Here is a 27813-nt window from a genome sequence, read left to right on the forward strand (position 1 = left end):
CGTAATTGTTTTTATTCAAGTGTTTTCTACCTTTGTCACCAAATCTTTTTATGTTGTAAGGATGAGGGTGAGATTCAAATAAAGATATCAATTTCAAATTCTTGTACTTAAAAAAAAAACCTTTAACTATTTGAGAAAATTTAAATAAATTTTTATTATATTTAATTAAGTCATTGTATTTTTTAGGGTTTAGTTAAATAAACTCTTATAACTAACCATTAACTAATCAATATTAGTTAAAATAATATTTATCATTTTATGCTAACATGGTACTGACGTGGAGAGTGAAAATGTCTCACGATCTTATCATTATAACACATCATTATCTATTTTGACATATCAGTGTGTCATGTTAGCATCATTTGACATAGACAAATAATATTTTGACTAATAATAAGTATAAAAATTTGATTAAACGTAATAAAAAAATAATAATTTATTTTATTTTTTTTAAATAATTTAAAAACTTTTTTAAATATTTTTTCAGATAAATAAATAACACGTACTTTATTTTTTTTCTGAAAGTTTACATCATTTTTACCAACCTTAGTTTAAATAATTGAAATGGCATGAATATCTATATATTGAACTTACCTAATTACTACTACAATTTTTTTAGCTCGAAATTACAAATTGAGAGCAATTAATTGATCAACATGCTACTCTACGTATTCATGTCACTAATCTTAGCCTGAAAATTGGGATAGAAATGCTCCTAATAAACCTACACCGAAGAGATAAGACAATTTTTTTTTTTTTTTTGAGAGAGGTAAAAATGATGGAAGCAAGCACACGACAACTCAATCTTACGTATATATTTGACTACCTTTTTTTAAACGTAAATATCAAGAATTATGACAGATAACACTCAGGTGTAAATGAAGTGAATGTGACATATACATGTTAGACAAGCAAGAAAAAAATGTGACAATAAGGTCATCACCCCATAAAAAAAAAAATCTATATATTCCTAAGAATATAGTTTGATTTTTGTGGTTTTTACATTATCTATATATTGTTCAATTGTCCATGTCCACTCATTTAAGTATGTTTGATATACGTGCATTATCTTCTTTCATGTTGCCCATGAGAAAACGAAGATGCAGCATTTAAGGCTTGATGGGTACATAGGTAACCTAAATACGTAAGGAATAAAGATTGCCCAGGTCCAACAAAATTATTTAATGAAATTGTTAATGTCATTATCTTATACCCGAAATATAAAAATCAAAATCAAAATGTTATCCTTATTTTAAGAGTAGACTTGACAGATTCTAGTCTGTTATATATTACTTTATTTTAATTTATTAACGAGATGACCACGTTTTCTGTTTGGGTTTACGTACACACATGCAAGGAGTATTCACTATTCGGATTAACCAAGAAAGCCAAATTAATTGGTTTAATTTGAATCTAAAAATATAAGGTTCGGTTCCATGCCAAATTGCATTCTTTATTCAGTAATTCTTTGGTCTCTGATGCTTAAGGCATAATACTTGAAAAAGGTTGTAAATTATTCAAAAAAATTAATTAAACTCTTACTTTTTATTACGCGTAATCAAATTATTATATTTTAATACTAAGTCAAATAAATTTTTATGTATATTCGTTAATTAATTGTTATTAATCAGAATGTCACTTAATATTTTTATATTCAAGTGATGCTTGTAGTAGACTCACATTTTTGAATCCGAAAGATATATTTATTAGGTGGAGGAAGATCCGTATTTATAAACTCAAGGCTCATTTTTTTTTTTATTAAAAGGAAATTCGTGACAGTATTGATATAAAAAATAAAAAATATTACATAATCATGTCATTATATTTTTATTTAATAGAAAAAAAGAAAATAAATGTTTATAAAGTTGTTATTTATTATTTTTTTATTATTAAATGATTAATCGGACAATCAGAACGTTGGACAAAATTATTTAATTCTAAAATATTGTTAAGAAAAAAAAGAAGACTCCAAAATCTTTTGTCCCCTAAACCAGGAGAAAGGGCATTGAACCTTTTCCACGCTTGCCAATCCGTGACCTTTTATTGGAAATATACAATTCTATTTTTTTCTTTCAAGAAGAATCCAATACGAGAAATTGAATAGGGACATTTGATTTTTGTCGTTACCCAATGTATCGTCAAAAAGTCTCGAGATCTCGCCAACTTGCGAGGTGCGTAAATGCGAGAGATGGGAGCCAACTATATGAAGAGAGAGGGATGTGAGTGTGGACCCCCCACGATCGCTATATGTATTAAGAAGTAAAAAAAATGCTTTCGTTTACTTTTTCTCTTTGCTTTGGGAACAAGAGACGCCACGTTCACGCGCCCACTCACGCGCTTCGCCCTGAGTTTAATTTTAAGTGGAACTTCAATGCAGTAGTGGCGGCAGTTGCCACATGTTTGAATATATTTCTTGTTTAATAACATTTAATTAATTGCTGTTTGTGGCTTTGTATTTTTTTAAAAAAAATTATTATCATAAAATAAAAAATATAGAAAAAAATAAAAAGAAATTCTTTATTATTTGAAATTGGATATTCACATTTTGTTTTCAGATTATCTCAAAATGATGTTAAGTTTTTTTTAATTAATTATATATTTGTACGAACTATAATAAAATTTTTAATGTGATATTTGAAGAAAAAATATTGAAATCAAGTACTCGATTTGAGAGTTGGTTGTACGAATACAATCAATAAAAAATCATCATGTGTCTAAAAAGTCATGCCATTTTAAAAAAAAAACAGAAATTCTATAATTTTTATAAATTAATTAAAAAATAAAAAAAATTAAGAAAATTGGAAGAAAGAATTCTTCTTAAGCCGAAATAGATTGGTGCCGATTTACCTTAAGCCGAGCCCCCCTTCTCCTTCTCTTAAATTTTCTTTTCATTTTTTATTTTTTAGGTTTTCTTGAACTTACTCTTTTTTAGATTTTTTTTTATTTTTAATTCAAAGTTAAAAAAATAAAAAATATATAATTGAAAAAGAAAAATGACATGAAATTTTCAGACACATGGCATGTACTTATTGGGCTTTTGGGGAGAGTCACTCTTAATTAATGGAGTTAGTTAAAGGTCCAATCTGCTTAATAAAATGAAAATTTGACTGCCAAATGTGTAATTAACCATTCTTATAATCGCTTGCAGCATATATTCTTTTGTATATGTATATATACATGCAATTGGAGAAGTAGGAATTGTTGTGTGGGAAATGCGGAAAGATCCAGTCAAATACAATAACGGTAGAAGTGGGATTATATTATCTGTCATTATTGAAAGTAAATAAATAAATATTTTAATATTTTTTAAAAAATATCTTGAATTATATTTTCTATTTCCAAAAATATAAAATGAAACCAAATGTGTTATTTTACATGAAAATCAAATAAGTAAATTACATAAAAAATTGTTTTCAAATTTGAACTCCAAAATGTTTCTACCGAGGTGGGATTCATGACCTTGAATCTTACCCACGTTGCACTAACTATTTTATCTAAAAGAATGATTGTACATTAATCTAGTTTTACCTCGACTTTGGTGTTTTTCATGAGGGATCTCATGTTAGTAAAGAGTTTGATTCGTTCTAATATCACTTGTCACGAACTCGAAAGATATATCTATTAGGTAAAGATAAATCTTTATTTATAAACTTAAAATTTATCTTAACCTCTTATTGATATAAGATCCATGTCATTTAAAAGCAATTTGTATTAAGACCTTTTTTCTACGTCTCAAAATATGCACTTTGATGAAAGTTTGTGGGCTCTTGCCCATGGGTTTGGCCTAAATCAATCGAAGTTGAATTGGGCTTAAGGGTGGTTTCAGGTTGCACGAAAGACCCCAGTTTGGTCTTCCCAGGACTTACATAAATGGAAGCAGATTTGGGCTTAGACTGGTGGTCGGCCTTTTTGCATTTAATGCGTGTTGGGAAAGTGTGGGACAAGATTGCCCTTGATGCTTACAAAATTTGATTAGGTTAATTAATCTTGCTACTCCCTTCTTGAAACTTCTTAGCAATATGTACTTGGTCTCTGAACCTGACCAAGGTTGTCGAGAGGCTTGATGCAACCAATCACAGCCAACCAACCCACATCTCTCAATGAGTGGGCCTTGGACCACGTGATGAGTTTCGGTGAGATTATGAGATAATTATGTCACGTTCGTGGAATGAAATAAAATATATATTTAATAAATTTTTATTTTTATCACTTTTTAATTTTTATAATGTTATAAATTTTTAACTATTTTTTTATTTTTAACCAACTAATTGTAATGTCTATTTTTTTTATAATTAGAATAAGAGAGATTCGATCCCTTTACTTTAAACAAGTGGATTATGTACCAACCAATAAGTCAATTATTTTTTTCAATTTATAATATCTACTTTTGAATTTTTTTTGTTCATTTGTTCTTTTTTTCTATAACTTCAATTTTTTTTCAAAAAATATATAAGAAGTTTGTTATGCTATAATCTTCATAAAACTATGAGCCTTATTTGTGGTTTGTAATAAACATTTAACAATTAAGTACTATTATTTTAATATTTACATATTTTTTTACTTTAATTTATATTGTATATTATATTGTTATATTATCTTTATTTTATGTGATAGTTGATTTTTTTGAATTGAAAATTTTGATTGTTAATTTTATATTAGCCATTTAAAAATATAAGATAATTATAATAACTAAATATTTTTTTTACTTCAAAATAAATATTTGAATATGTCAAATAAAAAATATAACTCTGGTTATTCAAAGCTTAACAAAGAAAAATTGAAAGTTTAATACAATTTTAAAAAGAGCACTTGATAAATTTTTTACAAGTAATAAAAATAATGAATAAAAAATTATTAAAGAAATATAAAAGAATTTGATTATAAAAGTTTAATTAAAAATTTTGCATATCAAAAAATTAGAAGAATAAAATTTTAATAATTTTTTTCTTAATTTTAAGAAAAAATATCTCATTTGAATATTTTGCTTTAAGACTTTGAGATTATTCGGCCGCTTCTGAAATAGAATAGAATAACTATTTTATGAGAATATAATAAGGAAAGAATATAGTAGAATGGTTGGAATGTAGTAAGAATTGTTATTATAGCTCAATCTAATTGGTAAGAGTATTTTTTTAATGATTAAGGAATAAATGATAAAATGACAAAATTATCTTTTATTATAATTTAATGAACTAAACAAAATTATTCATTACTATAATTTAATAATATTTTTTCTTTTATAATCTTTTAATTTTTATTTTCATTAAAAATTTAAACATTAATAGTTTACTTTTATATTATTAATATAATTTTTTATTTTAATTTTTTTTACTTTTTCTATTTGTAGATTGTAATTATTTTCAATAAATAGGGTAATTTTATCTAATAAAATTTTGACTCTATTCCATAGTCATGGAATAGCCATTAACATGGGAAGACGGGGAATGGCTAAATCAAGATTTTGGTAAATAGCTATTACTTGGAATAAGTATTCCCCACCTTAAAAATCAACCAAACTAAAAAATAAAAATGTGAAAAGAAGAAGGAGGAATGGCTTAGCTATTCCCCAATACCATATGTGCCATTAGTGTGTAAGAGAGGAATAAAGGATTAAACTTATGAGGCGTATTTGGTTGGGAAAAATGGAAAAGTTATTCCTCTCCTATTATCACTTTTGAGATAAAATTACATTTGGTTTGATGAAACAACTATTTTTCGAAATAGTCATTTCAAGAGGGGCTGAATAGCCATTGTCAAAGCTCTCTTTAGTAATGGTTTTTCTGAATTGTTGAAAATAAGAAAAAAGTTAATTAGATAAAAATACTCTTTTACAATTTGAAAAATTACCTTATAAAATAATACTAAATCTATTTTTTTTCTCTCTTCTCCTCACTCTTTCTCTATTTAAAACACAGAAAACACAAAATTTTTTACTTCATTTAAAAAAAAGAAATGAAAATATTTAAATATTATTTTAATTTATTAATATTATTTAACTATAATAAATATTATAAATAATATTATTTAATAATATTATTTGAATATAATAAATGTAATAAAGAATATTATTTAGTATTATTTAAATTTAATGAAGAATATATTTTATCTTTTAATATTAAATATTATTTAATTATAATAACAGGTTTAATTATCTTTTAATACAAAATATTATTAAATTATAATAAAAATATATTTGTATTCTGGTGAAAATATTATTTAATTATAGTAAAAGGTATTTTGATTTTATTACTTAGAATAGTTTTATCTTTTAACAAAATAAATTTTTTAATTTTAATAAAAGGTATTTTTATCATTTACCAGTTATTACTTAATTATTCCTAAAACTTTTCTTGTCAACTAATCATTAGAGTAAATCATAATAATAATTTCTATCCTATTCTATCTCATTCTCATGAACCAAACTATATAATAGTTATTTCTCTCTTATTTTATTTTTACAGACTAACGATTTTATTTTTCTTTTATTTTATTCTGTGAATCAAACATACCTCTAATGAATTTAATGTCACATTTCTTTCTTGAAAGATATAAATTTCAATGATTCACTCGAAAGATACAATACTCCACAAAATCTCTTATACAAGGCAAACAAAAGACTTTTATTTGCATACAATTTTATACAAAAAATGATGAAAAGCACTATACACAAAATATATCCAATTGACAAAAAATATTATAATGTATTTTCGCGTTAACAGTTATATGATTACGTTATTAAATTATGATCAATAAAAAAAATCAACCGTTATTAAATCTCATGATGATTAAATTTTCATAAAAATTAAAGATTTATTTAGATACAAATCACAGTTTACAAGTTCATTTATTTAAATATAATAAAAGACGGTTAACACTAAAAAATTCAAACTTTTATTTTTATTTTAAAAGAAGAAACTTAAAAAAGGAAAAGGAAAATAGACGGAATTAACAAGCCAACGACTTTGTCAATAGCGGCCGAATGCGGCACAGTACCAGCAAGACTTTAGATCTTGCCACGTCATTTAATTAGTATTATGATCCGACGTGGCAGCAGCCAAAAATGAAAAAAATATCTCTAAACATATCCTCCAATGGAAACCCACTCTTTTTCTTCGTTCCAAAAAATTTGCCCTCTCTCTTACCCATGACAGTTGCGTAAAACATAATAAGTAAGGGAAACCAGAAGCATACAAACGCGTTGACCCATCACGGATCTGCTGCTTTTCTTTTGACCCTTTTCATCCATTCAATTCAATTCAATTCAATTCAATTCCCCCCCCATTCTTTGTAAGTTTCAGTCTTTTGCATTCATCTCTTTCTTTTCTCATCAGATCTTCACGAAGTTTTAATCTTTTTCAGTAATTTGTTTGTTTTAGGATGGATAGTAATTATTCAGCTATACCCAAAGGCTCACACGTAGAATTGCAAATACAAAATGAACCCCAAGATTTTAGATCCCAGAAAAGATTTCTCCTTTCTGATGATGGAAACTGGGTAAATGATCCCAAGGTTCTTCATGATCTTGATGATCTTAACGATGATGTTGATGTTGATCTTGGTAGTGATATTGATGATTATGCCCTTGTTTCAAGTACGCCCAATAAAGGCTCTGGTATTTCTGGTGCTGTCTTTAACTTAACTACCTCAATTATTGGCGCTGGAATCATGGCTCTACCTGCTACTATGAAAGTTCTTGGGATTGTTTTAGGGGTTGTTTTGATAATCCTGATGGGAATTTTGTCCGAAATTAGTGTCGAAATGCTGGTTAGGTTTGCGGTTTCCTGTAAGGCTAAATCGTACGGGGAAGTTGTGCAGATTGCAATGGGGAGAACTGCTAGGGTTTTGTCTGAGATATGTATAATTGTCAACAATGCAGGTGTTTTGGTAGTTTATTTGATTATTATGGGTGATGTTATGTCGGGTTCAGTTCGACATCTTGGGGTTTTCGATCAGTGGTTGGGACATGGTTTTTGGGATCATAGGAAGTTGTTGATTTTGATTGTTTTGGTGGTTTTTCTTGCACCACTTTGCGTGTTAGATAGAATTGATTCGTTGAGCACCACTTCAGCTGCTTCAGTTGCTCTGGCTGTTATTTTCGTTGTGATTTGCTCTGTTGTTGCATTGATTAAGCTTATTGAGGGGAAGATTGAGGCTCCAAGGATGAGCCCGGATTTTGGGTCAAAAAAGTCAATTTTGGATTTACTAGTGGTTATCCCAATTATGTCGAATGCTTATATTTGTCATTTTAATGTTCAACCTATATATAATGAGCTTGAAGGGCGATCTCCTCAAAAGATGAATCGAGTGGGAAGGATCACGACTGTTCTTTGTGTAGTGGTGTATGCCTCAACGGCTGTATCAGGGTTTCTGCTCTTTGGGAAGGATACTGAAGCTGATGTCTTGACCAATTTTGATAAGGATCTTGGAATTAAATTTAGCACTGTCTTGAATTATATTGTCCGGGTTGGCTACATTCTTCATTTGGTTCTTGTTTTCCCTGTTATCCATTTTTCCCTGCGGCAAACAGTGGATACCTTGGTTTTTGAGGGATCAGCTCCGCTCACAGAGAGTAGGAAAAGGTCTTTGGCATTAACAATAATATTGCTAGTGCTTATTTATTTTGGATCTACTATGATCCCAAACATTTGGACAGCATTCAAATTTACAGGAGCGACAACAGCTGTTTCATTAGGTTTCACATTCCCTGCTCTCATTGCTTTGAAGATAAGTCAGCAAGAAGAGGGTTTGAGCTTGAGCAGAATAGAAAAATTTTTTTCATGGTTAATGTTAATATTGGCTGTAATAGTTAGCATTGCGGGGATAATTGGAAATATTTATACCATCCAAAGTAAATCTGAATGATTATTTTCTTAAAGAGTTTTGGGCCTGGCTTCCCCATGTGTCAGTGTGATAATTTTTCTTGAAGTCTTGTAATTGTTATTCTGTTTCTAAGTTGCTCTGCTCTGCTTAACAGACAATCAAATGGTTTCAGATGATGGTTAAAGCCTTTACTGTGATGCATTTCTTGAAGGTGCTATTATGCTAGGAAGTTCACAAAAGGCTTAGAAGGTTCTGATGGGCGTGATCATGCATTGATGTAATGCTTTTATATACTCTTCAGAGCAATAGTGAGTGATAACTTGTCAAATGAAGAGTACTTGGCAGGATACTTCAATGGACTCACATCTCTTGTAAGTTAATTGAAATTTACAGATTGAACAATGCTACAGATTCTTAGATACATGTTTCTTCTTTCACAAAAGTTTTGAGTATAACTGTATGATGTAGGAAAAACACTGCAATCAAATTAATTTCTATCACTCACCTTTTCTATTAGGAGGAAACATTATTGTGCTTCTGGACAAAGCTCTGCTACTTGACTATTGTAATTGTTTTGATACTTGTGCTGCTATGCGGATGCATCTTTTCACATATGAAGAATAAAATATTCCTTCCTTCGCGAAATTTGAATGTACTTATTAGTTGGAATGGATTTTTCAGCTTCAACTCAATGCAAATTAAATATTGCTGTTTTATACCTATTGTTTTGTAATTATGTCTTGAAATCTACAGTTGAAACTTGAAAATAAAACTAAAGGCCTTTTTCCTATTTCTGATTAATCAATTTGGGAGTATGCTATATATTCTATTGTAAAATCCCAATATGTATGCTTGTGTTTTATGTTTTTTTCTTTGTGTTTTTGTTTAAGATAATGACAAAAAAGAGTGCATGAGTTTCTAACCGTTCATGCCTTTGTTACCATTTTTTAATCAATAAACTTTTTGTGCTAGAAGGAAAGATGGTTAATGCCTCTCTAGTCTATATATTCACTAAAAGAAAACAGCTTCAAGAAAGTTGGGGCCGGCTTTTTTCTCCTTTGGTATTTTTTTTTCTAATTCAATTCATGATATGAACTTTCAAAGACAACTATCTAATTTGCTGTTCATCTCTCATCTTTGACATATGTTGAAAGGCACAGGTTTCTACTGTTTTGCAAATTGAATCTAAGCTAATATACATAGTATCTACTCAGAAACACAAAAAAAAGTAAACCCTTGTGGATTTGGTAAAGCAATCCTGATAGCCAATGAGGTCTCAAATTCATAAGATGGGTTGAGGTTGTGGGATGTCCTAAGGTACAAATCTCTTCCTGTGTGTATTAATACATAGTAAATTAATGAGCATTTCAGTATTTGGTATGTGCCCTGATCAGTTTGGAACCATTTGCTTTCTTAAGAGGAAGAACACGAAGGGGCTGAGATTGTACACTTTTTACCATGTTTAGTTGTTTTGATGTGTTTGGGGAAAGCTTCTTTGTTGGTGAAATAGCAGCACAAATTTTTGCATTCTTACACATTAATAGCAGACATGTAGATGAGTTTGAAAGGGATAGAAAGGTAAGATTCCTGTAAAGATGCCACAACATTAATCACTCAGAACCAAACCTATCAAAAAGCTACTGGAAAAAGTAAGTGCTAAATAACTCGCAAAGGAAAGATAGATTTAGTTTTAAGAGGCATTTTCAGGTAAACATCCCAACAGCATCATGAAAATGGCAGGCTGCACATGAGAATTGTTCTTGAATGGAGCTGACCTTTCAGGTTTCCATCCCTTCAGCATCAAGAATTGTTTCATGCTATGGTTCACCTCCCCATTCCTCTTCCACATTTTGTACTCAAAGTGGCAACTCTTCAGAAGAAAACAAAGTCAACATATTGATAATGTAACAGTGCTTGTAGACAGCCATAGGACGACAGAAAAAGTAAGATTGGTACAATAGGTTAACTTCTAGCCTTCAATTGATGGCCGAGATCTCTATTGATCGGTAATGAATCAAAGAATGTAACATGTATCAGTACAACATTTCTCACTAGTGAGTAAATGAGCTGTGCCAAAAATCAAAGGAGTTGAAGGATGTAACACATGCCAAGAAATTGATTTTTTTTTTTTAAAACCATCCAGCTTTAAACTGTCCAATAATGCTACGAATTCTACCCTCCTCTTTACCCTCTCCCCTGGTTCCTTCTTAAAATAGAAAGGTCATTGGAAAGGCAGGTGGCTTACAGTCACAGATTGGGCTTTCCAGCAGTTGCATCCAAACTTTAGTCAGTGATTGTTTTAGGAATTTCCAAATAAGCCACTACGATGCTCAACACAGCATCATATCCCATCCGTGTTATTCACTTACTCATTTTCTTCAATATGAACCCACGGATTCCTTGTTGGTATTAAGGACAAGAATATGGTACAACTCATCCACCTGATCCTTGGGGTTCTTGTTTCTTCAGGATGCTGTAATGTAATTTACGTACGGACAGGAGCCCTTGATTGCAGTCAGAACAGTCATAGATTCGGCTTTCAGCAGTTGCATCCAAACTTTAGTCAGTGATTGTTTAAAGAATTTCCAAAGAAGCCACCACTGATAACTATGGCAAGAACGTACCGAAAATTATATTGCTCAACACAGCATCCTATCTTGGTTCTTCCCATCCATGTTATTCACTCACTTTTCTTCTTCAATATAAAACCATGGATTCTTTGTTGGTATCAAGTACAAGAATATGGTCCAACTGATCCACCTGATGCTTGTGGTTCTTGTTTCTTCAGGGGGCTGTCACGTAATTCAATCAGGGATGGGAGCCCTTGATTGCATTCCAGTGTAACAACATTGTTTGGTCAGATACGTGTATTGTATATGAGTTCAAGGAATATAGGAATATCCCCAAAACCTCTGCATAGAAAGGCCAACAAGGTACTTGTACCTGTGATATGAACTTATAATTAATGCTCTCATCCACCTAGATTTCAAGCACATCAAACCCTCAGCTTGATTAGTACTCCAGTTCAGTTATATAGGGTGCTTTGTTCCTCATCTGCCATATACACCAATAATCTCCAAAAGAGCATGAACCATCAAAACGTGGTGAAAATCTATTCCCATCTCGAATAATAATCTTCTGTTGGGTAATTTTGAACACAAATTTCATAGAGGAATGACAGTCTCCACAAGTTCGATGGCTTATCATAAGCTGGATAGGCCCAATGTGTGCAAAATCCCATATCTTTGTGGGGTAAGTGTATTTTCTACTATACTTCAAGGAACTTTTGTATTGTACTCTAAGATGTAAGTCCCATATCTTTGTCTCCCATTTTAAGAAGTCTTTCAGCAACTCTTTGTCCAATTTCCATGTTACGATGTAACTTACAGGCAGCAAGAAGTGCACCCCAAATCACTGAATCTGGTTCTACAGGCATGTTTTCAATAAGAGCTTCGGCTTCAGAAAGCAATCCAGCACTTCCAAGGAGATCAACCATGCAAGTATAATGATAAATTGATGGGTTCATTCCATGATCTTGGGTCATTGAATTGAAATAGGCCCGCCCTTTCTCCACCAACCCGGCATGGGTACAAGCACCTAAAAGCCCCAGAAAACTAATTTCATTTGGTGGAACTCCAGCTGCTTCCATTTCCTCAAAAACCTTGACAGCTTCTTTACCAAGCCCGTTTTGTGCACAGCCAGTCAAAACCGCATTCCATGTAACAATGTCTCGCTCAGGCATGTCCTCAAAGACATGAAGACCATCAATACTCCCACACTTTGAGTACATAGTTATCAGAGAATTACACACACATAAACATGAACTAAATCCATATTTGAATATCCAGGCATGAAACTGTTGGCCAAGCTTCGCTGCAGCCAGATTGGCACAAACGCTGAGAAGACTAGTAAATGTCAAATCATTTGGTTTGATTCCTACGATTAACATGTCAAGGAAAATTTTCAAGGCAGTTTCTCCTTGACCAGCTTGAACATATGCTGATATAATGGATGTCCAAGACACAACATCCTGCTTCGGCATCTTCTTAAAAATGTCTTTAGCATCATCCAGCATGCAATTCTCTAAAAACCCAGAAATAACAGAGGTCCAAGATATGGTGTCCCTTATTCTCATTGTATTAAAAACCTGTGAAACGTCGTCCATTTTCTTGCATTTTGCATACATTGAAATCAATCCATTCCCCACAAATGAATTATTCTGAGCTCCAGCCTTTATGGTGAGTGAATGTATCTGTCTACCTCCCTCAATGTCTCCATCATTGGCACAAGCAAGTAGAGCACTAGTAAATCCCCAATGATTTGGAACACTCCCAGTCCTGAGAAGCTCAGCAAACAAATCTAAAGCTCCTTTATTACTTCCATTCTGCACAAAACCAGATATGATAGCTGCCCAGGAAACAGCATTTCTTACTGGCATTCTGAAAAACATTTCTTTGGCTTCTTCAAGCATCCCATTCTGTGCATATCCTGAAATCATAGCATTCCAAGCAATCACATTTGGGTTCAGAATCTCATCAAATATCCTCCTAGCTTCAAAAACATCCCCCTTCTGTGCATACACACTCATCATTGTTGTCTGCACAGCAACATCCTTCTCACCATACCTTTCATACAAGGCAACTGCATCATCCAACTTACCCCAGTGTGAAAAGGCAGCTATCATAGTAGTCCATGAATACTCATTCTTCTCAGGCATCAGTTCAAAAAACTTAACTGCCTCATACGCACCCCCATTCCTTGTATATGCATTCAAAACGGCGGTTCCCACCACGACATCCTCCTCCAGCCCCAACTTCACCCCAAATGTCCTCAAACTCAGAACCAAATCCAAATCATTCAACCCCGACACTGCGGACAACCCAACCACCAACAAAGCTTGACTAGGCCTTGCTCCAGTTCTCAACATCATAAAAAACACACCCCAAGCTTCTCTGTACTCCTTTACTTCAACATACCCCGAAACCAAAACCATCCAACTCACACTATTCTTCAACCCCTCCTCCATCCGGTCAAACGTTTCCCTAGCTTCCTTCATCATCCCACATCGACAATACCCCGTCATCAACGAATTCCACGAAGTAACATTTCTCTCCGGTATATCATCGAACACTTCCCGCGCTTTCCTCAAATCACCATTTTGCACGTACCCACTAACCAAAGCGTTCCAAGAAACAATGTTTCGCTCCGGCATTGATTCGAAAACCATTCTAGCTTCATTTATAAGCCCATATTTAAAATACCCAGTTAACATAATTGTCCAACTTCTCACATTTTTGGCTTCAAATGCATTGAAGAGTGAATTTGCTTCTTTTAAAAAGCCGTTTTGGATGTACCCAGAAATCATAGAATTCCATGTGACCGAGTCTTTTTGTGGGATCGAGTCGAACACCTGGCGTGCATCTCTGACTCGGCCGAGTTTGGCCAGTCGCCTGATCGTTTCGTTGCATTTGAAAATTTTGGACGGGTGCAATTGCTGGTTTGATCGGGTTGCTGAGAGAGGGAGGGTAGAGAAGGAGTAGAAAGGGGTGATACGGCAGCGTATCATTGATCATGGAGAAAACTGCGTGTCTTCGTCGCATATCTTTAATAAAAGCAGTAACATTAGACGCTGAGAAAGACTGGAGGGAAGATGGTGATAGCATGAAGGTGGTGAATCTTAAATGGTCTTGAACTTTTGAAGCGAGGGTTGGAAGGCTTTCGACGAAAGCCCAATCTTTCGGTTATTTGGTTTCGGCCCATTTAATTGCGAGAAGATCAAAATCTATGTTCCTTTTCGGGAAATGTAAATGAGTTTAAGTATAGATAGATTCCATCATCTATCGAAACATGTTTTTCGGTAGAGTTAAAATTCAAAAGTCAAACTTAAATTTATCGATACATTTATAATTGTATCGATATAATTGAAATAGAATGGTTATTGGCCTAAAACTATCAATACATTTTTAACAGAAGTACTCACTATTTTAAAAATATCGATACCTAGATATATGGATTGATACATTTTAAACAGAATGTCAAAACCCCTGTAAGCAAGTTTTAATGTATCAATACATGCACAAATGTATCGATACATATCAACGAGAATTTAAAAATAAAAAGTAATATATTGATACATACACATATGTATCGATACAATATGATCGTTGGAGTCTTGAATGAAGGAAAAACAGCTATGTTCACATTAAATGCACTTCCAACTACTCTTGAAGCTCCAACAACTATAAATACAAGCTTCTAAGGTTTGAAAACTTGAAAATATTGCTCAAGAGAGAAGAATTAGCCAAGTTACATTCAAAATCCATTATACTCTTTCTAAATTCAAAAAGTCTAGTCAAGCATGTATTAAGCTCTCATCTTTTCATTTAACCATTGTACCAAATTCTCCATTCAGCCTTTAAAGGCACATTTGTTGTACTTATATTCCTGTCATTGTAATTGCTAAAGTACTTATACCTTAACCAATATAAAAGGTAGAGTAATTGTGCTTTAATCATAAAAACGCATTGTATTGAATGGTTATGCTTGATCCACAAAAGGCAGTGTATTGAGTCTTAATTAAATAGTAGATTTCAAACTCCTTAGTGAACCTAAGGGAAAGTAAGTAGGCAAGGAAGTTGAACTTCTATAAAGCAATTGTGTCAATTTCTCTACTCTTTCTTTTACTTGAAATTCAATTCACTTTCATTAAACGAGAGGTTAATTAATTTGGTCATTTTCAAACTCAGCATTTGATTTAAAGAAGGGAGTTTATTTTCTTAAAAATTAAAAGGTAATTCAAAATTTTCAAAGTTGTCCAATTCACCCCCTTTTGGACTTATTCAAATTGAGCTTATTAATTTAACACTTTTAATACCCAATTTCTAATTTGGATAGGTTTTTTATATCAACCTTAAGATACCTTAAACTAAGTCCGATTATATATAAAATATTTCAAAAATTTGTAATTTATGAGGTTCAAACCTTTATCCTTCTTACTCCAACACAATTTTTATCATCTTAACCAACCTTCAATTTTATAATTGTTAGTTATTTAAGTTATTGCTTAAGTTATTTAATAAATTATTTAACGGATTCGGATAATTATAGTTGATTTTAAATAGTATTTTACGATTTTATTTGAATTTTAATAAAATTCAAGTATCTTTTTAATTAAATAGATTCAAATATAGTATTTGAAGAGAACGAATACATATCTAAGAGAAGCATTAACATGCACAAATCTTCAAACTGTATTTTTCAACAAAGAATAAGTTGGTGATATGTTGGTCGGTCTAAGTGAATTGCCTTAAATGGAGGAAATAATGAGGAAAACTGAGTCCATATCCAATCCCATTTGCTTAAAGAGAATTGAACAAGTTTCCACTCAGTGCAAAGGGAAATCAAATCAGAAAGGAAGAGAAGAGGTGGAAAGAGGGAGGATGAAGCCACTCCAAAATTTCTTTTTGTCCTCTTCCAAACCTTATCAATGAATTAATGACAAAATGTTTATATACAGTGAAATCTATAGGTTGAGTCATCTTACCATTAGGTGAAGTCTATTTTCATTATATATATAAATTTTAAAGGTAAAGTAGGGAGATATATATTATGTAAAAGCATTTATTTATCATCTAATCCTGGAAGATGATTGCAATCCAATAAAGTAAACATGAGATTAGGTAATTATTAGGTACCCTGTCCATAATCCTAATTACCCCAGGACTCATAATGTGGGTAATTGCCATTTATTGAAAGCCTATTCTTATCATCTTATGCTTGCTTAGTTACAAAGGGTGGAGACAAGTAAGCCCTTTCAAAACTTTATAACCTATGCAAATTATATGTAAGTATATGTCATAAAAGTATATATATATGTGGCAATACAAATATGCATATGTCGTAGTTCACGCTAACAAATCATTCTACCTTCTCATCTTCGAGGATCATCATCGTCTTTGAGTAGATTTCACGGATTTCACATTATGAGGTGAGTTTTGGATTTACGAATAAGAGTCTTCTTCTTTTTAATAGACATACGTTTTGGGTTGAAAACGTGAATTTGTGACGTAGACACTTGGCCTGAGAGGAAACATAAATACTCCTAATAATTACTCTGCTTGTTAATATTTTAATTTTTTTTTTAAAAAAAAAATTCAATAACAGATAAGTTATTTCAACTTTCGAGTTTGGATGCATACGAATAATTTTTTTGTTCTTTTTATATAAAATTTTACAAATCAAATTAATTTTTATTTGAATTTAGTTTTTCATTGTCGAAATCATCGAAAGAATTACCTAATTGAAGTAACCTTAATGATTAATTACTGCATTTAAATCTTTTCAGGTTTGGACCTTTGTCTTTGTAGCATTGAGATTTGCATGCGCATGCAGATAAAATAAAGGTACATAATCATGACTTGTTAACAACCATTTATTTTTCTGTTAAACAAGAATCAAATTAGGTGTCTAATTAACGTCATGGCTCCCCTTAGTAAACTCTTTAGTACTGCAATTATAATGTCCACAACAAGTGATATCACTGTCATACCAAATAATTAGCATAATCTATAATTAAGAAGATAATTAACTAACATTTTACAAGGCTTGTTCTAGAATAAGACTCGAGTTCTTCTTTTGTAAATCAACATTTGTGATCCTTTTGATCGGAAATTAAGAAAGGGTCTTACTCGTAAGTCTTCATAATAGTTATTTGTAAGAAAGATTTAAATTCAATTCACCAATCATGTGTCTTAAAATTTAGATGAAGAACAGTTGTTAAGTATTAATTCGTTTAAAGGTATAAGAATTAGATCAACTCATAAATATAGTACCAAAACCAATCAACTTGTAAATCTATTTGAGCTGATTGATGGATGTCTATATAGAACAAAACAATATGCGTGATGGGTGTTTAGCACTTTGCCCATTTGCATGGCCCTCCACTGTTTAGCAGCATGAGCTGCTGACTGAAGATCTTGATGGATCCCCAAACTCAATATTCATGTGTTATATTTGTTTGCATAATAAAATTCCAAAGAAAGATAACAATGGGATAAAGTGGGGAAGAACAACTTTGGCAGATACGAACATTTTTCCTTCACATGGAAATAGTCTCAACATGGCCCCGTGAACCTCTTCATTCTTCATATTCAAAAGTCTAATCAATAAATACCATGTGAAATGTAGGAGAATATGGGGCACAAAACAAAGAAATTTAACAGTGGATTCTCATGTGACACAGTCTCCTATTTGAAACTATTAAGCTAAAACGATTGTGACAAAGTCTGGGTGCTAAAGTAGGTGTCCCCTCCATTGTCATGGAGTCATACTAGGTGGCCTGCTTTTAACCTTAATAAAATCTTATCAAATGGTATTTCTGCCAGTTATATTTTTCAATGGATTCCCATTTCCTTTACCAAAAGAGAAAGGAGAAAAGGACACATATCTGTATGGACAATCATTCTTTTCATTCGTTGATTACTTGACATTGCAATAGCCATTATGCTGAGAGAATTATTAAAAATAAAAGATAATTTATCAGAAAATGTACTTAAAATGTGTGTGTGTGTGTATATATATATATAATAGAGTCAGCATACATGTTAAATTAATAAAATGGTAAGCTAAAATAAACACAAAAGGTGGAGGGCAGTCCACCTCTTTTGACATACAGCTTATATAGTTAATTAATGGTTATTAAACCAAAAAATAATTGATATCAAATAAAGCCCTTTCTTAATATAAACTTACTATAAGAATTGGGATTATTATAATTTGTAAAACAAGAGCCAAAGGGAAGTCAATAGTTCAACTTAAGAAGTGACCATTTCTATGTTGCATTCTGCAGAGTAGATAATATAAACTATAGTCATCTGTTAGTAATGGTAGACATCACCTGATATTAAACCAATAAAAAACAAGTCAAGCATATGATCTCTGCAAGTTATATTTCAGGATTCTTGAAATTTTTTCCATAAAATCATGTTATATACTTAATGAAAAAGGAATAAAGGAGATGGTTATATATGTGAATTTCATAATTAATGCAGGATTCATGTAACTGATGAAATCAAGCAACTTGGGATCAAACAGAAGATAATTTAGTAAACTTTTTTTTTCTCTCAGTAATTGCACCAGGACCAAGAACATCAACAATTTAAATTAATCAGGTCCTTTAATTGCTAATCAGATCCACAATTATAAATACTTAGTGATGGCAGACAACACCTAATACAATAAGACAACAATAAATTTCAAGTCAAACAATCTGATATAGTATAATATATATAGTTCCAAGCCTCCCCACTTTTCTTCATTGCCAAAGTAAAGTAGATTCTCAATCAGATATGAAAAGCCTTTCCTACATTAAAGCTTGCAAAAGCCTTGTATGGGTATTTTACTACCTTACAAACAAGTGCTAAATCTAATCTGATGGTTGCACCAACTAGAACTCAAAGGTTCAACCTTGGGTCAAATCACCACAACCGCAAGAGGGTCAGGTAAACAGAAATTGTGATAAAATAATGCAGTAGATAAGGGAAAGTTGAAGAAATCCTCAGATATTTTTGATGGTGTAAAATCATTTGGTGACAATAGAATGGAAGAGGTTGCTTTTGGTGTAACCAACCTCTAATCCATATTCTGCAAAAGGGGTCTCAATCTCAAAGTTCGAAGACTTAATAGAGTCCAGATCCTCCCCAACTAGATACACAGAAGTAGAAGTGGATGTCCCCACAAATCAACTCTTTTTCCATACCGTGATTGATGGCAGTGCATATCCTTAGGTCGCACTCCTTGAGAGTTTGATCACACTTTGGCCTGGCCTTTGCCCATTTTTGGAGGGAAGATGGAAATTTGGCCATGTAAACCCCACATGCACCTTTCGCTTTTCTTTTAGTCACTCTCAAGATTCAACTAACAACAACGATTCAATTACAAAAGAAAGAAAGAAAGAAAGAGAAAAAAATAAAAGAAATATCAAACCCCACAAAAAGTCCAAGTCTCCTCTCTAGGCAACTTCACCGCCCTACCCCCCTCTCTTTCTCTCTCTTCACCACTTCTATACACTGCTTTACTTTATATATATCCCTTGAATCTCAGGGCACTGACATTCATATCTCACTCATCAAGGGCCATGGATTGGTTTTCTTGGCTCTCAAAAACTGGCCTTGAGCCATCCCTTGTTTATGAGTATGGCCTTGCTTTTTCCCACAATGAGCTGGAAGAAGAAGATATAGCTTACTTCAACCATGAGTTTCTCCAAAGCATGGGCATATCAATAGCTAAACACAGGCTGGAAATTCTCAAGCTTGCTAGGAAGGAGAAAGGGGTGAGTCCTAGAGCAGTGTCAAGGCTTCTGTTGGCAATCAAGAGAACAAAAAAGTGCTTGGCTAAGTACATCAGGACATTGGTTCACCGGGAAGAGTCAGCTCTTGTTGTTGTTAATCCGAGGAGTAGGTCAGGATATGCCAATAAATGGAGAGGTGCAATGCTGAAGAGGAACAAGAAGCTGGTGATGGCTACACAAGGGAGACTGCTGCTCACAAATGGGACTCCTCTACTTGTTTCAGGGCCTGCTAGAGTTGAGAGCTTTTCAAGTCCTATGGTTTTTGACTACCAGAAGGAGGAGAAAAAGGATGAGAATGAAGATGGATATTGGTCAACAGCTGTTGAAGAGATCAGGTGGGATTCAATGTTTCAGGATTTGAAACCAACTTGAAGGTTCTTTTCATTTGTTTCTTCATTTATTTTCCCTTATGAACATTTCTCCTGATGTTAGATTTGAATGGTGAGAGATGAGTTTTTTAGTTTCTTCCACCAGAATTTTTCTGAGTGTCTAGGAAGATTGGTTTTATCCTTCTTTTTCTTCAGTGGTGGGTCATGTGAAGCCAGACTTAGGCACCAAGGAGCCTGTTCCAGTCATGACAATGTCTCCCCCTGCTTTTTATGTCTTAATCCTTTTATCTTTGATAGAAAAGAAAGCACTAGCAATCAGTCTCTTTGGGAAAGACTGAAAAAGAGCCATTTGTTAGGTATGAAAACATGCAGTAAGACAAAAAGCATTTGTATTGTAAATTTTAAATGATTGTTTATTGTTGGTGAAAGTTGAAATACTATACTTTCAGATAACCCAAAATTGTACTGGAAGCCTAGAAAATCTAGAAGGAAATGAGTTTGTTTTCTTTTCTTTCTTTTCCTTTTAATTTGGTAATGAAATTACTTCATTGTTTTACCTCACTGGATATGTTGCATTGGCCCTTGGCCCTCTTTACAATGTCTTGGGAGTTGGGATGCCTTCAGCAAAATTTGTTTGCTTTGCTGCACCATCCATTTTGATGTACTAAACTCATATCAGATGCAATAGAACACATCATATGAAATGTCACTGAACCTGCTTGGAGAAGAAACAGGGGAAGGGTATGGGGAGCTAAAACACACACACCAATCTCATTGAGTTCAATTGTGTATATATACTATAAATCTTTGATTAATTTAGAGTGCAAAGATTCATGGGAACCAATATTCCCTAAGAAGGATAATAAAATGATTTGAGTAAATTAAATTAATCATAAAACCCTCTGAATATGATCACTAGAGGGAATTAAAGTAATAAAGTCTTACCAAACATATGGGCGCTAAGCTCAACAAACATCTTTACTTGGGATAGACTCAAAAATGCAGTAAAATTTGTACCAGATATGATGACAACACCTGGCTAATGCAAGGGACTGTCTAGAGAGCAAAATCCATGCAGCAAACCGATATAAAACAGGCATGCTACCACTTTTATTCCTAGGCATGATAACTTCCATTTATCAGTGGTCTGAAGCTTGAGGAAGACGAAATGAACCAGAAGAATATAGCATCTTATAAACTGGTCGTAATCTAATTGTCAAAAATATGCTCAAGAAGGTGCCTAGCCCACAGATGCCTGCTAAAACAAAGAATGTGAGCCTGAAGCACTCAGGGCCCAAGCAGGTGGAACTTCCTTGCTTAGCGGCTTCAGCATCGTAAACATAACCGGCAAGCAGACCTGAGAAAAGAAGTGCGCCTACCGGATTGCCTAGCAGCATGAAGTTATAAATGACACCAAAATGTTTTAAGCCAAAAAGTTCAGATGCCGTTGGAACCATGAGATTATATTGAAAGCCGCAGCAGACACCAAGCAGAGCAGTTGAAACATAAAGAGTACCATTGAGAGCTAATGCATACAGAACAAATGCTAAGACCATAATGATTAGTGTGCATGTCATCCACAATGTTCGAGGAATGGCTCGTGTCCTGCAAGACCATAAACTCATGCTTACAAAAATGCTTCATAAACAAGGGCAATTTTTAATATAAACTACAGAACTATTATTACTGTGAAAAAATTCCATGGAGCCTGTGGTCAGAACAAAATTTGGAAGCAAATTTTATAGAAACATTTCCAACTACCAACCTAAGAGACAGTATCTTTCAAACAAAAGATGTGGGGAAAAGAATGCACGCTCAAGACTAACAACAAAAATAAGAGATTTAGTAGTTCTCTGCCACGCACACTACTGAAAAATCCAGCCAAAATTTGATACTGAGAAATAAAGGGAAGAAAATATTTACATTTAACCTTAAAAGAGACTTGCTGCATCAAAATTTTATAATGAGAAATAACCTGACAAAGTGTTCTGAAAGAGCACCCGAACCAAGTCGACCAACAAAATTGCAGAAGCTGAAAAGAGAGAGCAATATTGTTGTATTATCTACACCAAATGCAACTCCAATTTGAGCCAAGTTATTTAGAACGGTAACACCAGAACCAACTCCAAGAAAATATATAACCCAAAGAAGCCAAAAATCAGCCTTGACAAAAGCTTCATGAAACTTGAAGTCCTCCCCCCGCCTTGGTCTTCTTTTCTTCTTCACTGCCCCCTCTCCAACAGCAAGAAGAATTTCCACATCTGAGGCATATTCACTTTCAAAGAAACTTCCAAGATTTGATGCAGACGAAGATGGTGACAATAAAGGCTCTGCTTGAGTTGAATCACCTTCCTGAGCCAAATGCTCTGTTGAACCTGCCAGTGGTGTAATTGTCTCTGCATTTGCTCGAAAAAGTGTCATCTTGACCGGAATTCCAAGAGGAGAAAGCAGCAAGATAACCACAATGGCAAGTAGTATGTAAGAAACAGCATCACTTAAAGAAACCGTGTCATATATTACTGTTAGTGTGAGAAGATAGATAGCAAGCAAGACACTAGCAGCTTGGGTGAAAATAAAATGGGCATGAACTGAAGAATCTTCTCCAGAAGGAGGAGCACAAGGGCGGATAAAGTACATCATGGCCACACATATAACTGGAATGCCAAGAGTAAGGAACAGCAATAGTTGTGAGGCGGACTGTTCAAGCAGTGTGCTGTATAATACAGTATATGCAGCAGCACTGATCCCAACATAACCTTTGAGGATGCCAGCAACAGTGCCTCTACTTAGGGGAAAATTCCTCATGTTAGTTACTAGCACTGCTGTGCCAAACCAGGCATTACTATTAGCGGCAACCACAAGCGCAATCCATAACTGCCACGGCACAGAACCTGGGTATAGTAAGTACATAAACATAAAAATAGAAAGAAAAAGAGACAAGCCAGTAACTAGTAGTACTTTTCAAGATCATCTAGTGGGAGAAGTTCATGAAAACAAAGATCACATGCAAAAAAAAATTGTAATGTTAATTAATCTCCTCCATTAGCAATATGATATTTTCTTGGGAATTTCCATCAATACATCTTTTCACATTCCAAAAGAGACTAGGAAAAGTAAGCAACGTAAATCTCATTTGCAAAAATGGCCTATGAGATGCTTAATCAGTAACAACAGGGAATGAAGAGATAGCCTAGGAACATCAGTAACTTGCTCACAGCATAAAGAAATGAAACTGGTCAACTGACAGTCTAATACCAACATGATCACATAAGAAAAGTTTCCCAACAAGATCAGAGGATTGTAGTACACATCATGTGATGGTGATAGATGATAAATCAAACCATATTCACTATCTTATAACCAGAAGATTATCTTATAGTTGATAATAACCAAAGCAAACACGTCATTACATAGTGGCTAGATGTCACTTAAAACATCTGATAATCATAGCAGATTTTACTTCAAACAATACAATAATCATATTATTGAGCACTCACTAATGCTATAACATTAGAACTATATGAGTTACCTGATTTTTCATTGCCGATAGTCTTGTCAAGAAACTCATTTAACTTTTCCATATATTAAACGAGCGAACCTTAAAATAACATTATAGTTCTGTTCACTAAGCTTTACTCAAACCTACAGGTACTTTTGTACCCCCCTTGCCCCCCCCTCCCAAAAAAAAAAAAAAACAAATATTATACACCAGGAGAAAAGATAACATTGACACTTTATGTTCATGGTTCAGAAATCATAAATTCCACCATCTCTACAAAGTGCGTAGAGGCCCTGGGCTGCTTTTCCTGGCAGGTCTTAGGAAGATCAATTAATACATAAGCCCCTGGCTCAATCGCATTAACACACAAAGATATAACTGATATCTGCATATTGCTAGATGGATTGGGATGTTATATTGCTTTTATTATTACATAAATTGCCTTGATATTCAGGATAAAACTAGTTGGGACACTAAATCATATCCCTGGCTGCAGTGGCGGAGCTAACCAATTTTTATTAGGGGGGACCAAAGGTTAAGAAGAATAAAAGTTAAAAATTTTTAAAACTAATATATTGAACTTAACCATTAATAATCAAAAGATTTATAATAGACAATAATTTTATATAACATGTAAATCAAAAGAAACAAAAAAAAAAAACTTATAATAGTGTTCTAGAAAAGTTTTATTCGACGATGGCAATATATTTTTTAATATAAACAACTAAATTATTTGTAAAAAACTTATCATCTATTTTGTTTCGAAGTTTTGTCTTTCTTGATATAAACGACTAAAAAATTAATGTAGTCAACATCCAATATTCTTATTTTATCATATTTAAGTTTATAATACTAAATATTAAATATAATGTATAAAATATAAATAGTTAAATATGATATACAGAATTAATAATTTCTTCTTATACTCAAGATAATTTCCTTTCAACTAAATATAAAATATAAAGCACATTAAAAACATATACTCAAGATAATTTTTTCTTACATAATTATGATTAATAAAAAATAATATATTAGTGAAATTTTAAATAACAACCAATAATGCAACACTTGAACTTATATTTGAGAATTACATATACAATAATTCTTTAATTTTTAAAAATTAAAATCATTAAAAATAAAATTCACATAACATGAAAAAAAAACATAACAAGTAAGATATAACCTATATAACAAAAAAAAATATGGTTGATGATTCGTAGAAATTAAAAAAAAAATCTATAGAAACTTAATATATATGAGCAAATAGATTAATTTAAAAAACTAAATATAAATACATAATAATATAAATAAAAAAATTAAATAAAAATTTTATTTCTTTATAATTTCACAATATAAGGATAGAAAAGAAGAGGAAAAGATGAGTGAAGGAACTTAAGAAATTAAAAAAAATTAAGAATTTGAGTAATATTGAATAAGGCTTGTAAGATTATTTTATTATTTTTTAATTATATTAATTATTTAATAAAAATTATTTTAAAAAAGTATTAAAAAATATATAATATATAAAAAATTTCAAAAATTTTGAGGCCCATGACAAAGGGACGCTCCGCCCCTGCCTGGCTGAGTCTTTTCAAGAACCAACGTTTTTGGTGTAATGACTCACCTGAAGATAATTTCAACAAGGAAAATACTTAAAAACAAGGGTCCTGCACAGTACAGAGTGAATTTAACTGCAGGTCTCGAAACTTCTTTTCTTTGTACTTTATGAATCAGCTCTTTTGCTGGAGGAAAGATTCGTGTTCTTCCATGAGTAATCAAAATTCAACCTATTTGTTTGCTGCTATTCATGTCTTATCACTGTGTTTTCACAATCTTCTTGAGGAAATAGATAAAGCAGATGGTTTTCCTATATCATAATTCATACCCATTCCATCTTACTTTAGCTGATTCAATCACACAATATGCAAACTAATTTAAGATTTACACAAAAATTATGGAATCACCATTGATGAAACAATCCTCAAGAAGAATATATGGAGAAACAACCAAAGAGCAATTTGCAAAACAAATCCAAATCAGAAGAATTCACAAAATGAAGTACAACAATTACAAACAGATAAACTCAACTAGTTGCTGTCTGCTAGATGAATCTAATTGCCAACAGATATAGGACAAACTTATGTTTTTTTTTTTTTTTAAAAAAAAAGGCATATGAAAAACCAAACCACTAATAGCAGTTCCAGCCAACCAACTCCATGATCGAGTTATGGAGAAATTAGAGGGAAAAGAAAATACCAACATTCCAACAAAACAGCAATACCCATCAAGCAAAAATCCCAAAAAGATCAAACTAGCAGCTGGGTAAAGAAAACAGTCTTCTCTTTCACCATCTACCAACAAATAATTCCAAAAAGGTACTGCAGAAAGAGCAAAGAAAAACCAAGTACATACAAATTTAAATCCATATAGTTTAAATTGTCAAACTTGTTATGTGATCACTTACCACCCAGTAAGGCAGACCGATGATAGTTTGGCTAACAGCAAGCCAAATAACACCATATCCCAAGAAACAGGCGAAGACCCCAACAAGAAGCACAGCCCAAGGAGGGAACTTGTTACAGGCAATACCAGCGAGGAGTCCAACATTCTCTCCAAAATCATTTGCCACTCCCAAGATCGTGATTTGTTGCTGGCTGAATCCCAACACTGATTTCAGAGCAGAAGAATAGAGTGGGAAGTTGTAGCCGTTCCCTGCAGATATCTCAACCCATACTGCTGCTGCCAAGCCCACCCACGGTGGCCTGCTCCCTGCTTTAAGTTTCAGTTTTGGCATTTGCACTTGTTGCCTTCTTGCAGTCGCACAGTTTTTGGTTGTTGAGGTAATATGGCCTACCTCAGCCCCTGTAAGAAAGTCGTTAAATCACTACATTTTTTTTATATTAAATTCTATAAAAATAATATATATTTGTATAATCGTGTATCTAACTATCCATGAAAAGACATTCAATTAAGCATCCATACCATATTAAGATATTTGAGTTTTTTTTTTTTTAATAATTGAGAAAGAGGTATTCAGAACTCTATTATTTAAGTATAAAGGTCATATATCAATTAATGAATCAAATGTTTATGTGCATTAAAATATATGAGTTGACATTCAATTTGACATAAATTTTCTTGGGTAAAATACTTAGACCTCTTTAAATTTAAATCTTAATTTCATGTTAGTCTATTCGTGTTTGAAATAGATAATTCGTCTAAAAAAAATCTTTCGTTGGATACATAGGTCTAGCTGTTAGTTAATTATTAGTATTTTCATTAGTTTGATAATGTGGTAATTTTGAGAAGATAATTTTACTCTTTATTAATTTTAAAAATTATTATTATGTAAATTATATTTTCTTATTTTTTTTATAAAAAATATATCTTCGAGCCCTAAAATGCACTTGTCATGGGGTGGTCAACTAGTGAATGAGAGCACATTGACCGATGACATTGTTTGAGAGAAAAAAAAATATTTTAGTTTTTTCATATTTTTTATTAACGGTGTTTGCATTTTTAAGTTTCATTATTTATTTCAAAAATTAATAAACTCATGAAAAATTTTAATTAAAATTTAAAAAATTTTAAGAATTTTACTCTATTTTCTTGCATTTAGAGGGTCAAAATTACATATGAACATATTACATGATAATGTGTCAATGCATGCATGTATGCAAAATGTGAGAGAGGGAATAGGAAAAGATGGTCAGAGTTGAAAGGTAGGAGGGGGAGTGGAATGAGGAAATGGGGCAGGCACCCATTTAACAAATTAATGCTACTTTGGACCCCATGATTTTCATGATTAACATTGCACA

The 27813-nt window shown here is 32.5% G+C and overlaps 4 protein-coding genes across 5 annotated transcripts; 2 read left to right on the forward strand and 2 right to left on the reverse strand.

Annotated features, from left to right (window-relative positions):
- The first annotated feature begins 7129 nt into the window (after window positions 1-7129).
- LOC18595350 (Transmembrane amino acid transporter family protein) lies at window positions 7130-9465 on the forward strand. 2 transcript variants are annotated; one of them, XM_018124007.2, is made up of 2 exons: window positions 7130-7287; window positions 7377-9465. In XM_018124007.2, the coding sequence occupies exon 2, from the start codon at window positions 7378-7380 to the stop codon at window positions 8860-8862; it is 1485 nt and encodes a 494-aa protein (XP_017979496.1). In that variant the 5' UTR covers window positions 7130-7287; window position 7377; the 3' UTR covers window positions 8863-9465. The 2 variants fall into 2 exon arrangements, with proteins under 2 accessions (XP_017979496.1, XP_017979497.1); XM_018124008.2 differs by having other exon boundaries at window positions 7131-9191; window positions 9338-9465.
- A 2616-nt stretch (window positions 9466-12081) lies between these two features.
- LOC18595351 (putative pentatricopeptide repeat-containing protein At2g01510) lies at window positions 12082-14455 on the reverse strand. The gene has a single exon (XM_088807020.1). It carries the CDS (start codon window positions 14384-14386, stop codon window positions 12119-12121), a length of 2268 nt encoding a protein of 755 aa, XP_088663146.1. The 5' UTR covers window positions 14387-14455; the 3' UTR covers window positions 12082-12118.
- Window positions 14456-19838: 5383 nt separating this feature from the next.
- On the forward strand, window positions 19839-21205 carry LOC18595352 (uncharacterized). The gene has a single exon (XM_007023265.3). It carries the CDS (start codon window positions 19955-19957, stop codon window positions 20537-20539), a length of 585 nt encoding a protein of 194 aa, XP_007023327.1. The 5' UTR covers window positions 19839-19954; the 3' UTR covers window positions 20540-21205.
- A 142-nt stretch (window positions 21206-21347) lies between these two features.
- LOC18595353 (Major facilitator superfamily protein) lies at window positions 21348-26862 on the reverse strand. The gene is made up of 3 exons (XM_007023266.3): window positions 26460-26862; window positions 22472-23370; window positions 21348-22101 (listed from the first exon to the last, which is right to left on the reverse strand). The coding sequence occupies exons 1-3, from the start codon at window positions 26787-26789 to the stop codon at window positions 21636-21638; spliced, it is 1695 nt and encodes a 564-aa protein (XP_007023328.2). The 5' UTR covers window positions 26790-26862; the 3' UTR covers window positions 21348-21635.
- Window positions 26863-27813: the final 951 nt, after the last annotated feature.

Source organism: Theobroma cacao, chromosome 6 (genome assembly GCF_053813885.1).
Source record: "Theobroma cacao isolate CCN51 chromosome 6, ASM5381388v1, whole genome shotgun sequence".
In the NCBI taxonomy this organism is placed as follows: Eukaryota; Viridiplantae; Streptophyta; class Magnoliopsida; order Malvales; family Malvaceae; genus Theobroma; species Theobroma cacao.

Excerpts from the sequence above, each read along its gene's own strand:
- LOC18595350 (XM_018124007.2), top strand. The coding sequence starts at position 7,378 with ATGGATAGTAATTATTCAGCTATACCCAAAGGCTCACACGTAGAATTG.
- LOC18595353 (XM_007023266.3), bottom strand. The coding sequence starts at position 26,789 with ATGCCAAAACTGAAACTTAAAGCAGGGAGCAGGCCACCGTGGGTGGGC. Across the intron at positions 23,371-26,459 it reads TCGGTCTGCCTTACTGGGTG|TTATGGATTGCGCTTGTGGT; the intron begins GTAAGTGATCAC and ends GTGCCGTGGCAG. Across the intron at positions 22,102-22,471 it reads CTTTCAGAACACTTTGTCAG|GACACGAGCCATTCCTCGAA; the intron begins GTTATTTCTCAT and ends ATGGTCTTGCAG.
- LOC18595352 (XM_007023265.3), top strand. The coding sequence starts at position 19,955 with ATGGATTGGTTTTCTTGGCTCTCAAAAACTGGCCTTGAGCCATCCCTT.
- LOC18595351 (XM_088807020.1), bottom strand. The coding sequence starts at position 14,386 with ATGATACGCTGCCGTATCACCCCTTTCTACTCCTTCTCTACCCTCCCT.